A 13,294-nucleotide genomic window follows, 5' to 3' on the forward strand; every position below is an offset into this window, starting at 1 on the left:
CATATTATTATTTTTTGGGAGTATTGGATTGTGGTGATTAATATCTCCTTGGTGGCCCTATTTCAACTTTTCACTGTTTATTCAATTACCCCTTAATTCCACAGTTTTGTTCCCTGTACTGCCTGCTTTTACCTCTGCTTAAAATCAGGTTGCTATGCAGGTCTGTCTATCTGTTGAAGGACGGAGGACGCAGAAGCATGCAGCCTGCAGGGTCACAATACTGACAGCCAGGGACTGTAGGTAACTGATTAAAGCCAGGTCCTCCCCAGCAGCTGATAACAGTGCCTGGGCTGTGTGCACTTCTCCCTGTCCCTGCGCTTGGCAGACGCTCCCTCACTCAGCAGACTTGGACAATGCAGAGCCGAAGCAGCGCATTTTAATTTAGGGATCAGGTTTAGGATCAGTGTGGACTTTCTGATGCCAAGACTTCTAATCCTGCACCTCTGCCCTGGCAACAAATTATTAATATCATCATTTCTAATAAATGGATTGTAATCATTCATCATATGTTATTATGTAGTATTGTTATATTATTATTGCTGACATCATATGTAATCAGCGTCTGCTCAGATCATGGGTATCAGATAGATCTTAGTGATTTCCTCGTCTTCTTCTCAGGTACAGAACACGGCAATTGCCATGATGCTTTCAGATCTTGTAATTTACACCAAATCCAAGAAGTTTATCAGTTTTAAACATTCGAAGGAAAATCAGAAGGTTTATGAAAACAATTCTCTGCCGGAAAAGAAGGCACAAAACCTGGCACAAAATTCAGGTCAGTTCTGTTCTCACCTCGCTGTGATGTTGCTCTCAACTCCTCCCTCTGGTTTTGTCGTCTGAGCTCCATCACAATTAATGATGTGAGTTTGTGCTTTTACTCGGTGCATAAAATAAAATTGATTCAGGATTTTATGGACGCTCAGATGAGATTAGTCAATTGGAAATCAGCTATTTACGTGAATAACATCAGCAAATATCAGCCACCTTAAAGGGGTTTTCCAGTTTGAATCCATTCCCTTTAAATCAATCATTTATGAAGGTAGCTCTCATTTTGTAATGTATTTCCTTTACCTTTGTTGTTCTTATCTTCTGTTTTGGGCTGTGGTCACTTGACCATGCAGCTCTTTCCTATTTCCTGTGATGTTATGCCCATGGGCGGGGCAGTTATAGTCTATGTAACTAGCTGGGTGGGAGGAGCCATAAAGGAGCTGTGTGTTAGGGGCCGTGCTAGGGGAGTCTCTATGTAACTAGCTGATGGGAGGAGCTATAAAGGAACTGTGTGTTAGGGGCAGTGCTAGGGGAGTCTCTATGTAACTAGCTGATGGGAGGAGCTATAAAGGAGCTGTGTGTTAGGGGCCGTGCTAGGGGAGTCTCTATGTAACTAGCTGATGGGAGGAGCTATAAAGGAACTGTGTGTTAGGGGCAGTGCTAGGGGAGTCTCTATGTAACTAGCTGGGTGGGAGGAGCTATAAAGGAGCTGTGTGTTAGGGGCCGTGCTAGGGGAGTCTCTATGTAACTAGCTGATGGGAGGAGCTATAAAGGAACTGTGTGTTAGGAGCAGTGCTAGGGTAGTCTCTATGTAAATAGCTGATGGCAGTGGCGTACTGCCCATAGAGGCAGACCACGCCACTGCTATGGGGCCCGCGGCACTGGGGGGCCCGTAGCGCAGAGAAGGCCCCGCCCACCCGGTTTGGCCCCGCCCACTCGGTTTGGCCCCGCCCACTCATGACGGGCGGGAGAATCGGCTCGAACTTCGCCGTCGGCCGTCACCCCACCAGAGTCAGTGCCTGCCCTGCCCTGAGGAGAGACGAGCTGACAGACTGAGCCAGAGGGAGGAAGTGGCCCTGGGGAGACGTGAGCAGGCAGGTAAGTGTGCCAGGTATGTGGACGGAGCTGTCTCCCGCCCCTCTGCTGCAGAATCCGCTCTCTGCTCCTCCCGCTGTGGAACTTTTCTGTGTGCAGCCACGCTGACATGTCAGCAGTGTACAAGTGTATGGATTCTAAAACGCTATTGGCACGCAAGACTTCAGGTGCCTATTTGATCCCTAAAGCAGTAAAAAAAACTTTAAAAAAACTATAATACAAAAAATATAATAGGGCATTTAGAATAGTTTTAAAGAAAGATAGTTTAGTTCCTCTTTAAGGGATGCAGAGGAAGCAGTTGTAATCAGGCCCTAGGGAAGCAAAATGCATCAGTATTATAAGGTGAACGCGCATAAGATCCGCACAAATCTCCATGTGGATTTATATGAGTTTCTGCAGCATATCCACACAAAAATCTGCAATATCTAACAGCAGATTTTGGGGTGGATTTAGATGCGGTTTTGCCGTTTTTTGCAGTCCGCAAACCGCGGATCCGCAAAATCCTTTTCTGTGTGCAGCCACGCTGACTTCAGCCGGGATGGCTACCTGCACTTTCTTACTTGTCCCTGTTTCAGTGCGGGTTCCTTCAGGCTACGTCTCCTCCTCCCAGCAGGGCTGGTCTCCTGCTCAAGTGCTCATGCAGCCCCCTGGACACATCGGGCTGGGGCCCACCACTGGCACAAGGACTCTGTGGGGGCAGGTGCCCACTGCAAGAGCAAGTATTCATATAGAAAGTGCCCACAGCAAGGGCAAGGATGGGGCAGGTACCCACAGCAAGAGCAAGGATGGGGCAGGTGCCCACTGCAAGGGCAAGGATGGGGCAGGTACCCACAGCAAGAGCAAGGATGGGGCAGGTGCCCACTGCAAGGGCAAGGATGGGGCAGGTGCCCACAGCAAGGGCAAGGATGGGGCAGGTACCCACAGCAAGGGCAAGGATGGGGCAGGTGCCCACTGCAAGGGCAAGGATGGGGCAGGTGCCCACTGCAAGGGCAAGGATGGGGCAGGTACCCACAGCAAGAGCAAGGATGGGGCAGGTGCCCACTGCAAGGGCAAGGATGGGGCAGGTGCCCACCTCTAAGGCAAGGAGCCACTGGGCAGGTGCCCACTGCAAGGGGACAGACTAATATGGCAGGTGCCTACTACTAGGTCAAAGAATGGGCAGGTGCTAATCGCTAGGGCAAGGAGCTACAATTGCTATGTGAGGGAAATTACCAACCGCCCCCCCCCCCCCCCCCCCCGTGGGGGCATCAGGAACGACGTGGGGGCATCAGGAACGACGCGGGTGTCGGGCAGCGGAGTAAGTATGCGGTGCCTGGGCATTTTGGGAGAAATAATAGGGAGGGGGCATGGGAGGAGCCATGACAGGTGGTGGGATGGGCCTGGGATGGGTAGTGGGCGGAGTTAGGGGCCCAATTCAGATTCTTGCTATGGGGCCCAATGACTTCTATGTACGCCCCTGGCTGATGGGAGGAGCTATAAAGGAACTGTGTGTTAGGGGCCGTGCTAGGGGAGTCTCTATGTAACTAGCTGATGGGAGGAGCTATAAAGGAGCTGTGTGTTAGGGGCAGTGCTAGGGGAGTCTCTATGTAACTAGCTGGGTGGGAGGAGCCATAAAGGAGCTGTGTGTTAGGGGCCGTGCTAGGGGAGTCTCTATGTAACTAGCTGATGGGAGGAGCTATAAAGGAACTGTGTGTTAGGGGCAGTGCTAGGGGAGTCTCTATGTAACTAGCTGATGGGAGGAGCTATAAAGAAGCTGTGTGTTAGGGGCCGTGCTAGGGGAGTCTCTATGTAACTAGCTGATGGGAGGAGCTATAAAGGAACTGTGTGTTAGGGGCAGTGCTAGGGGAGTCTCTATGTAAATAGCTGATGGGAGGAGCTATAAAGGAACTGTGTGTTAGAGACTCCCCTAGCACGGCCCCTATGTAACTAGCTGATGGGAGGAGCTATAAAGGAACTGTGTGTTAGGGGCAGTGCTAGGGGAGTCTCTATGTAACTAGCTGATGGGAGGAGCTATAAAGGAACTGTGTGTTAGGGGCCGTGCTAGGGGAGTCTCTATGTAACTAGCTGGGTGGGAGGAGCTATAAAGGAACTGTGTGTTAGGGGAAGTGCTAGGGGAGTCTGTAACTAGCTGGGTGGGAGGAGCTATAAAGGAGCTGTGTGTTAGGAGCAGAGCTAGGGGAGTCTCTATGTAAATAGCTGATGGGAGGAGCTATAAACTAACCGGACCTTGTTAGGGCAGAGAAAGGAGAAGTGCATCATGGGTTTGGTTGGATACAGCAACGAGAAGTGCTACTTACAGGATGGAAACAAACCAGAGAGATTTGTTTACCTGGTAAAAAAGAGTCAGGAGAGTCTAAATGGAAAATGCATGGATAAGATGTACATGAGGTCAGCACCTACATGAGCATATATATATGAAAGACCGTAGTAATCCCAGGAAACTCCTTTAAAGGACCCTGCAGTCATCTATTAACTTTACATTAGTCTATAGCTTGGTTACATTGCTCATATGAAAGCTGTATACATTATTTGTCTAGACACAAGATAGTATATCCATTATATGCACTTTCTAGATGCTGCATTATACTGTTTGTCTGGATTTTATATACTAGTACGTTTTATGTGTCGTTAATCTATCAGCTATAATATACGATCTATCTGGATACTGTATAAAACTCTTTATATAGGTGCTGTATTCACCATTTATCTGGACACTTTAGCCGTTATTTGGCAGCTGCATGATTAAACTATGGGCATTTTATACACCATTTATGTGGATGTTGTTCACTGCTGTTTATCTGGACATTGTATGTTACTATTTATCTGGACTCTGCTGCAATTATCTGGACACTGTTGACACTATGGGCCAGATTTATCATTAGCTCAAGTCAGAATAATGGAGTGAAAAAGTCTTGAATTTTTGCGCAATCGCTTAAACTGCGCCAAAATTTGCGACTTTTATTAGCTCTGCACTAGGCTGGCCAGTTTTCTGAAAGTGGGCGTGTTTTCTTATGTAAATGAATCTCTAGAGAGATTTACTATTGCAACTATTTAAAAAGACGCTCCAGTGAGGACCATGCTTATCTTATGTGACTTTTTAATAGAACGTGCGACTTTTTCGTAAAGACGTGCGACTTTTGTAAAGCTTCTTACTGACGGATAAACTGCTACTGTCAAACCACATTTATTACAGTCTTAAAGGGCCGATCATAAATCTGACTTGGCTAAAACTGACTTTAGCCATATGTGAAAGTGGCGTGAGCTGTCAGAGTCATGATAAATCTGGCCCTATGTGGCTGCTGTAGGATACCGCCTGGATGCTGGATGTGCGGCACTATGGATCAGTCTGCTATACGGCTAATTATTGGAGTGCTACGCAACAGAGTGTTGTTTTGGGTTGTTATGTTATGGCACTCAGGCCCATAAATTCATTAGCAACAAAGGTTATCTGATCATGTGTGTAAAAGTCAAGTAAAATAACCTGGACATTGCTGCTTCATCCCCAGCCCAGGAATTCATCCAACACACCAGGAGGTTCATCACTCGGATTTACCCTAAAGGGTCCAGAACTGACTCCTCTAACTTCTACCCGCAGGAATTCTGGAATGTCGGCTGTCAGATGAGTGAGTACATGCCACACACTGGGTCTGCCTGTGGGACTGATTATAGTATAGTGTCCTAATGATATTTTAAGGCTAACCTTTACCCTACTACTTGTGTATTTCTCCCCTCTGGTTAGCGTGTCTATACAATCTGCTGCCATTAGTCAGGGGAGGAGTGAGGTCAGAGCAGTTTATCTATAATAATCCGATATACACGGATATATAAAAGGTTTATTTTCTTGCTTTCTCCTAATCTCTTCACTGCTGCAGTTATGGAAGTAGTGTGCTTGCTCTGGGGTTACCATGGTAACAGACCTCACCTCATAAGAACACATTCATAGAGTGGAGTTTTGCAACGTTTGAGGGCTTCTTCATCCATACATTTTTTTTATTTTTTTTATGAGGGTTTAAAAAAAATAAAAAAAATATGTGAATGGTAAAATACCATCTATAGAGATGGAAAAACATGAGAAAAAAAATTTGTTGATTCAACATACTGCATTTCAAATAAAAAACACCAACAAATTGAAAAGAAAATCTTCAGAAAATAGACTTGCATGTATGTCCTACATTTCATATTTCTCATCTACCACTTGAAACTGCCATTTTTCAGTAAAAACTGCAAAAAAAAGTCCAAAAATGCCACACAAAAAAAATGCCAAAGCGCTGAAAAACTCCACAAAAAAACCTGTGTGTGAATCCACCCTTATAGCCTTTTGTACATTCCTTTTCATCTTCTTTTGTGTCTTCTTTTTAGCCGCTTTAAACTTTCAGACGCCCGGGATTCCAATGGATCTGCAGGATGGAAAGTTTCTGGATAATGGGAGATGTGGATACGTACTCAAGCCAGAATTTCTGCGTAATGAAGACTGCAGCTTTGTTCCCCATGGACGCAAACACAGGACACGTCAGATGTTTTTCACCATTAAGGTATCGTTCCATATCCCACTATTCATAAACCACACAGACGGGGAGTGGAGTGGAGACAGGGGGGTCAGCAACACCTCGACCAGCAGAATTTACTGGAATAATATACAGTATTGATATTGTGAGAAGAAATGAGGCCAAACGATGAAAAGGAGTAACTGTCCCTCTAAGCACCTCAGTATCCATGCACCAAGGGGTGCACCACCAATGAGGCCTGGTGAGGCGATCGCATCAGGTAGCACCAAGTAGGGGCAAGAGGGGGGCAGCAGAAGGGCTGTGGGCGATGAACACTGTCATTGTGGCAAAGTGGTTAGGTTAAGAAATTGGCATGGGGGGGGGAAGGAGGGGCGCCGTTTCAGTTTTCGCCTCTCAATGCATGTACCTCACGAGTCCTGTGTCATCTATGTCAGGACTCATTGGAAATTCTGGGCCTTCTGTGTTTTCCAGGTGATCAGCGGCTTCCTCCTGCCACATGGAAGTATCTCTAAAACCAACAAGACCAGCCTGATAGTGAAGGTGGAGATTTACGGGGTTCCAGTCGATGAGGGGCGGAAACAGACACAAGTGGTGAAAAACAACGGTAAGAAATGGGGTTTAGTAACATTTACAGATAGCTGTCCTATCCATACTTACCAAGGTTTCAGTTGGTAAAATCAGGACACCCCAAACTCATCTGGGAACACCCTCTTATGGTGGGGGTTTAAGCTAGTTGGCCCAGGACAGAATGAATTTGCTAAGACTGTCTCTGAAAATCAGGGACAGTCTCACCAAATTCGGGACAGTTGGCAACTATGCCTTCGTGGCACAATAATCCCAATCTACTGGGCTGCTATTTAGTATCCATATGAGATTCTGGCCTCAGAATATGAGATACTATACTCAGAATGTGCCATACATAACCCTAAGGGTCCATTCAGAGGTCCGTAGAATATTTGCGGAACGGGTGCGGACCCATTCATTTTCAATAGGGCCGGAAAAGATGCGGACAGCACACAGTGTGTTGCCCGCATCCGCATTTCAGGTCTGCGGCCCCGAACTTCCGGTCCGCCGCTCCAGAAAAAAATAGAGCATGTCCTAATCTTGTCTGCAGCTGCGTACAAGAATAGGAATCCTCTATTAAGCGCCAGTGATGTGCTGTGTCAGTGTTTTGCGGTCTGCAATATGCGGACCGCAGAACACTACAGACGTCTGAATGGACCCTTACACAATTATACAGTGCTAAAATGGTGCCTAGAGAGTACCACACTTTTAGGGAAGGATTGTGAACTTAAAGTGGCCCTTGAAAAAACCCTCAAAGTGGACCCATGTTGTAGGGGTTTCCCAATTGGCAGAAGACGGGACAAAACAAGTAGGCAGGGACAGCAGAAGTGGCCAGGGCCTACAATACCACAGTGCAGCACAAAATACTGCCCCGCCAGAACCAAATACCACAGGGCAGCACAAAATACTGCGGCCCTAACCAGTGTTCGACTGTATTACCATCATTAGGACTGTAACACAGTTGAGTTCAGTAGGGCACCTGTGGCCGTTGAGATCATTATGTACCTGGCCTGCAACCATTAAGAGGGCTTGAGTAGCCCCCTGGGCATCGGCCCACCTGGGAATTTCCCTGTAGAATCTAATGGCAATCCGCCCCTGCATACTTTGCAAAAAAAAAAAGTGCATATAGTGCCCAGATTGAGTCTTAAAGTGTAACTGTCATTTTTTTTATTTTTGTAATGTATAGGGGCACTTAAATTACTGAAATCGTACATTTCTATTACAAAAATAGCTGTAAAGTGGCCCATTTTGAGCCTTAGCAACGCTCCTCTGTCATCTGTTTACATAACAGTCAGTGTTAGCAAGTCTCCACTGTTATGTAAACAGAAGACAGAGGAGCGTTGCTAAGGCTCAAAATGGGCCACTTTAAAGCTATTTTTGTAATAGAAATGTACAATTTCAGTAATAAAAGTATATTACAAAACTGTTCAGTATCACTGCCCCTACACATTGCAAAAATTTAAAATTGTATTTTTGATGACAATAACACATTAAATCCTCCCACTACAGAGCACCCACCAAGCCTACCATATTCCCATGCTAGGAATTACTATCCAGCAAAATAATACTGCCATCTGCTGGCAGTACTAGCACTGGCCTGCTGATAGATTGCTTTAAAATGTTTTAAAGAGGTTTTTCAGTAATTATACTCTTTTTACTTTACTCATGTCCCATAATCAGGTATGAAACATTGATACTTACATGTTCTATGCCGCTCTGTTCCTGCACGCTGGCTCCCATTCATTCATCTTACAGCGAAGTATGGACACGGTCACCTGCGCTGCTGCAGCCAATAACAGGCTTCCGTGGTGACTAGAGATGAGCGAATTTCATATTTAGAAATTTGTTCACACTTCGTTTGGCGGCAAAAGGTGAATTGCGTTATGGATTCCGTTACCCGGACCATAACGCAATTCTATGATGGAATGCATAGGAGAATGCCTTTAGAGGCATTCCGCTATTCTTTCCGTCATAATAAAAGTCTATGGCCTGCATAATGGATCTGTCCCGTTTCCGTTATGCAGGGGAGTCCTCTCCTCTCAATGTAACTAATGATGTAATTAATGTCATTCAGTTTTACTGTGTGATTTCCTTTTTTCCCTTGGCTAGAAGGAAGGAAACGCAGCATAAATGTAGATATCTTGTTGCAAAAACCATGCATTTCTTTAGGGCTCATGCACACGAATATTTTTAGTAGGTTGGATGCAGACCCATTCACTTCAGTGGGGCAGCAAAAGATGTGGACAGCATTCCGTGTGCTGTCCACATATAGAACATGTCCTATACTTGTCTGTTTTACATGGTACAGATTTGTCTGCAGAAAGAGAAGAAATCCAGTGTTTGTTGTGCAGTTTTTTTAATGTAGTTTTTGGTGCACATTTTCTCTTTATGTATATTGAAGTTTATGGGGAAAACCACTCTACAGAAGGTGCGGAATCGTACAAACAGTTAACATGTTGCAATCCGCATGGCAGGTCAGTCTCTACACCGAAGAAAAAAAAAGCAAAGGAGGTCATTTTCTAAGGCTACTTTCACACTCGCGTTTGGTGCGGATCCGTCATGGATCGTCACAAACGTATCCATTCAGATAATACAACTGCATGCATCCATTCAGAACAGATCCGTTTGTATTATCTTTAACATAGCCAAGACGGATCCGTTTTGAACACCATTGAAAGTCAACGGGGGACGGATCAGTTTTCTATTGTGCCATATTGCGTCACTGAAAATGGATCCATCCCCATTCACTTACATTGTGTGTCAGGACGGATCCATTTGGCTCAGTTTCGTCAGACGGACACCAAAACGCTGCAAGCAGCATTTTGGTGTCTTCCTCCAAAGCGGGATGGAGACGGAACGGAGGCAAACTGATGCATTCTGAGCAGATCCTTATCCATTCAGAATGCATTTAGGGCAAAACTGATCCGTTTTGATCCCTGAACGGATCTCACAAACGGAAACCAAAACGCCAGTATGAAAGTAGCCTTAGACGTTTTTTACGCCGGTCTTCGCTTTCCCCCTGCGCTGCCATAGGATATGGCTAATTTATGATATATGCTGAATTACTTTATGTATTCCATTCCCAAGGACCATAACGCAATTCCATGACGGAATGCCGGTTCCATTATGGAATTGCATTATGGTCCGTGGTAACGTAATCCATAATGCAATTCAGCATATACCCAAACTCGAACTGCAAGACTTTGCGTATTTCTAACACTTTAGATCTTGATAGCTGCGAGCAGGAGTTGGGAGAGGACACTTCCTGCACAGGAACCTCTGTTGCAATCTTTCCACCCGATAACCCCTTCACCCCAATACTACGCCTTCCACCCAACCTGTATTAGGATGTGTGCAGTGTATTATCTGCTTCTCTTTCCTTTTAGCATTTAACCCCCAGTGGAACCAGTCACTGACCTTTTCCATCCAGGTCCCGGAGCTGGCGCTGGTACGGTTCTCTTTGGAAGATCATCTGTTAATGGTATCAAACGAGTTCCTGGGACAGTACACTCTGCCGCTGATCAGCATGAGCAAAGGTAAAATGCACTTTAAGTCAATTTTCTGCCATTATGCAACTGTACTGTCCATTGAAAAATTCATCTAATTAGTGTAAGCAGCCTCTGTCAGCTGTCACATGGCGTCAGACATTGGTACAATTTTTCTGTAATAAAAACAGTTGATACATGTGAGGCCATGGAGGTGCGGACGCTTCCTCTATTCACCGCTAATCACTGTCAACAGGGGGAACAGAGGATTAACCCCTGGTCTAAGAAAGGCAGCGGCAGCCACAATTCCTGCCGCTATTTATGAATCTGCAGTCTAAATCCATGGATCACACCGGTCTCGCACATAGAAATGTAATTTAATGTCAGGGGGAAGCAATATTCTGTCACTGCTATAATTACACTAAAAACAGTCATGTTTTAGCGTTCTCGGCTGACATTATTATCACTGTCCTTGGCTGCGGTCATCTCATCATTTTGTTCTTTCTTGCAGGATATCGTCACATCCCCCTGCTGAACAAGCATGGTCAGAGCATGGCGCCCGCATCTTTATTTGTACATATCTGGTATCAGTAATCGTCCCCGGCTATGACGCCACCCGTCTGTGCACTAATAAAACTAGCGGCTGCTCTAAAATGTAGATGTGTTAAATTAATCCTTCCATCACCACATAGTGTATCTGGTCAGTAACCGGCAGAATTGTGAGTGCAGCTCTGGTGTCAGAAAACACAGAAAAACATCAAACAACATTTTTCTTTATTCATAATTAAATAGTGAAATGTTAAAACCAGAATTCATCACTGTATGTAATAAACCTGAGATCCTTCATATATATAAAAGCAGCAAACAACAAATCAAAAGAATCCACAAAAAGTGTCCTTTTATGTGACATAATCCACAGAGACGAACATTATGTGGTGTCATCCCTGAATAGATGCCGTTACTACACAATCCTTGAAGAGCAGGCGTTTATCACATGTAATCCAGGAGAGAGGCCATTTATCACAAGTAATCCCTGGAGAGCAGCCCTTTATCACATGTAATCCAGGAGAGTGGCCATTTATCACAAGTAATCCCTGGAGAGCAGCCATTTATCACATGCAATCCAGGAGAGTGGCCATTTATCACAAGTAATCCCTGGAGAGCAGCCATTTATCACATGCAATCCAGGAGAGTGGCCATTTATCACAAGTAATCCCTGGAGAGCAGCCATTTATTACATGCAATCCAGGAGAGTGGCCATTTATCACAAGTAATCCCTGGAGAGCAGCCATTTATCACATGCAATCCAGGAGAGTGGCCATTTATCACAAGTAATCCCTGGAGAGCAGCCATTTATCACATGCAATCCAGGAGAGTGGCCATTTATCACAAGTAATCCCTGGAGAGCAGCCATTTATCACATGCAATCCAGGAGAGTGGCCATTTATCACAAGTAATCCCTGGAAAACAGACGTTTATCAGATGAAATCCAGAAAAGTGGCCATTTATCAAAAGTAATCTCTAGAAAGCAGCCGTTTATCACCTGTAATCCAGGAGAGAGGCCATTTATCACAAGTAATCCCTGGAGAGCAGGCGCTTATCACAAGTAATCCAGGAGAGGCCATTTATCACAAGTAATCCCTGGAGAGAAGGCGTTTATCACATGTAATCCAGGAGAGTGGCCATTTATCACAAGTAATCCCTGAAGAGCCACCGTTTACGTGCCGGCATTCCCAGAAAGCGCCATTTTACGTGACAGAATCCCTGGAGAGTGTTAACATGACATAATCCCTGAAAAGTGGGAGTATACATGACATAATCAATCACCAAAGGCGTAATTCTAGATGTAATTTCTGGAAAGCACCGGTCATTGTTCACTCTGGGCTTTTAGTTGGCCTGCAAAAGAACTAGTGTTGGGCATTTTCTTGGGGTTTCAATCAACATAACTCCATTTCCCCATGAACCTATAAACTGTATTGTCCTATATCAGTGGTGGCGAACCTATGGCACGGGTGCCAGAGGCGGCACTCGGAGCCCTCTCTGTGGGCACCCACGCCCTGGAAACAGTCTATGGTGTACCAATATGCCTTAGACTCTTCCTGCCCTTCATCAGCGCAGGGCGCACTATGAACAGCACAGGCAATGCACTGAATGTGGGCAGGCTATGATAGCTAAATGATAAAGTACATGGAAGATATACTATAGTGGACTGTAGTATTCAGGTTACATTGGCACTTTGCAATAAATATGTGGGTTTTGGGTTGCAGTTTGGGCACTCGGCCTCTCAAAGGTTCGCCATCACTGTCCTATATTATTCCCAGCTCCTGTAAAACCGCAGCTCACACTCCTAGGCGGTACCAGATGTCTTCATGTAGTCGGATGGTGCTTAGGGGGAGGCTGAGTTGTCCGAGGAAAGTTCCATTACTGTTCACAAGGATCCTCAGGATGTAACCGTCCAGCTGCGGGACAGATAACTCCACCTGTGACGGATCAGAGGACACCCAACGTTATACACTGGATCATACAGAGCCATTGAAATAAGTGGTGGTGAGAGGTGGCTGGTACTGTGAGGAATGTGGCGGTTGGAGTGCCCTGAGGTTTATCACCAACATGACCCTGGTACCATCCCTCCCATAAGACTCATGGTCATGTTACAGATGGTACATACCAGATGGTTAAAGACAGGAGCACAAGTTCTTGACAGTGAACTGATTTTCTGCCTGGAGATTTCCCACATTCCAGAATGTAGCAAGATGGTGACACTGGCAGTGGGCTCTGACCCATCTGGCATATACTGAAAACACAACATTTACATATAGAGTATATCCACAGGGCAACATTAGACAACAACAAGACACATAATGACCCCTCCAATAA

General features: G+C 45.4%; 2 protein-coding genes across 2 annotated transcripts in view; one reads left to right on the plus strand and one right to left on the minus strand.

Moving 5' to 3' along the window:
- PLCZ1 (phospholipase C zeta 1) overlaps window positions 1–11,420 on the plus strand; it is a 42,577-nt gene extending 31,157 nt beyond the window's left edge. Inside the window, exons 7-12 of the mRNA XM_044281504.1 lie at window positions 619–775; window positions 5,370–5,486; window positions 6,223–6,395; window positions 6,840–6,972; window positions 10,319–10,468; window positions 10,929–11,420. Coding sequence (XP_044137439.1) covers window positions 619–775; window positions 5,370–5,486; window positions 6,223–6,395; window positions 6,840–6,972; window positions 10,319–10,468; window positions 10,929–11,011 — 813 coding nt within the window. The 3' untranslated portion in view covers window positions 11,012–11,420. The remainder of the gene's footprint in view (window positions 1–618; window positions 776–5,369; window positions 5,487–6,222; window positions 6,396–6,839; window positions 6,973–10,318; window positions 10,469–10,928) is intronic.
- Window positions 11,421–11,563: 143 nt separating this feature from the next.
- PIK3C2G (phosphatidylinositol-4-phosphate 3-kinase catalytic subunit type 2 gamma) overlaps window positions 11,564–13,294 on the minus strand; it is a 102,273-nt gene continuing 100,542 nt past the window's right edge. Inside the window, exons 33-34 of the mRNA XM_044277501.1 lie at window positions 13,086–13,211; window positions 11,564–12,897 (exon numbers count right to left, since the gene is read on the minus strand). Coding sequence (XP_044133436.1) covers window positions 12,757–12,897; window positions 13,086–13,211 — 267 coding nt within the window. The 3' untranslated portion in view covers window positions 11,564–12,756. The remainder of the gene's footprint in view (window positions 12,898–13,085; window positions 13,212–13,294) is intronic.

The sequence above is a fragment of the Bufo gargarizans genome, chromosome 2 (genome assembly GCF_014858855.1).
Source record: "Bufo gargarizans isolate SCDJY-AF-19 chromosome 2, ASM1485885v1, whole genome shotgun sequence".
NCBI classification, from domain to species: Eukaryota; Metazoa; Chordata; class Amphibia; order Anura; family Bufonidae; genus Bufo; species Bufo gargarizans.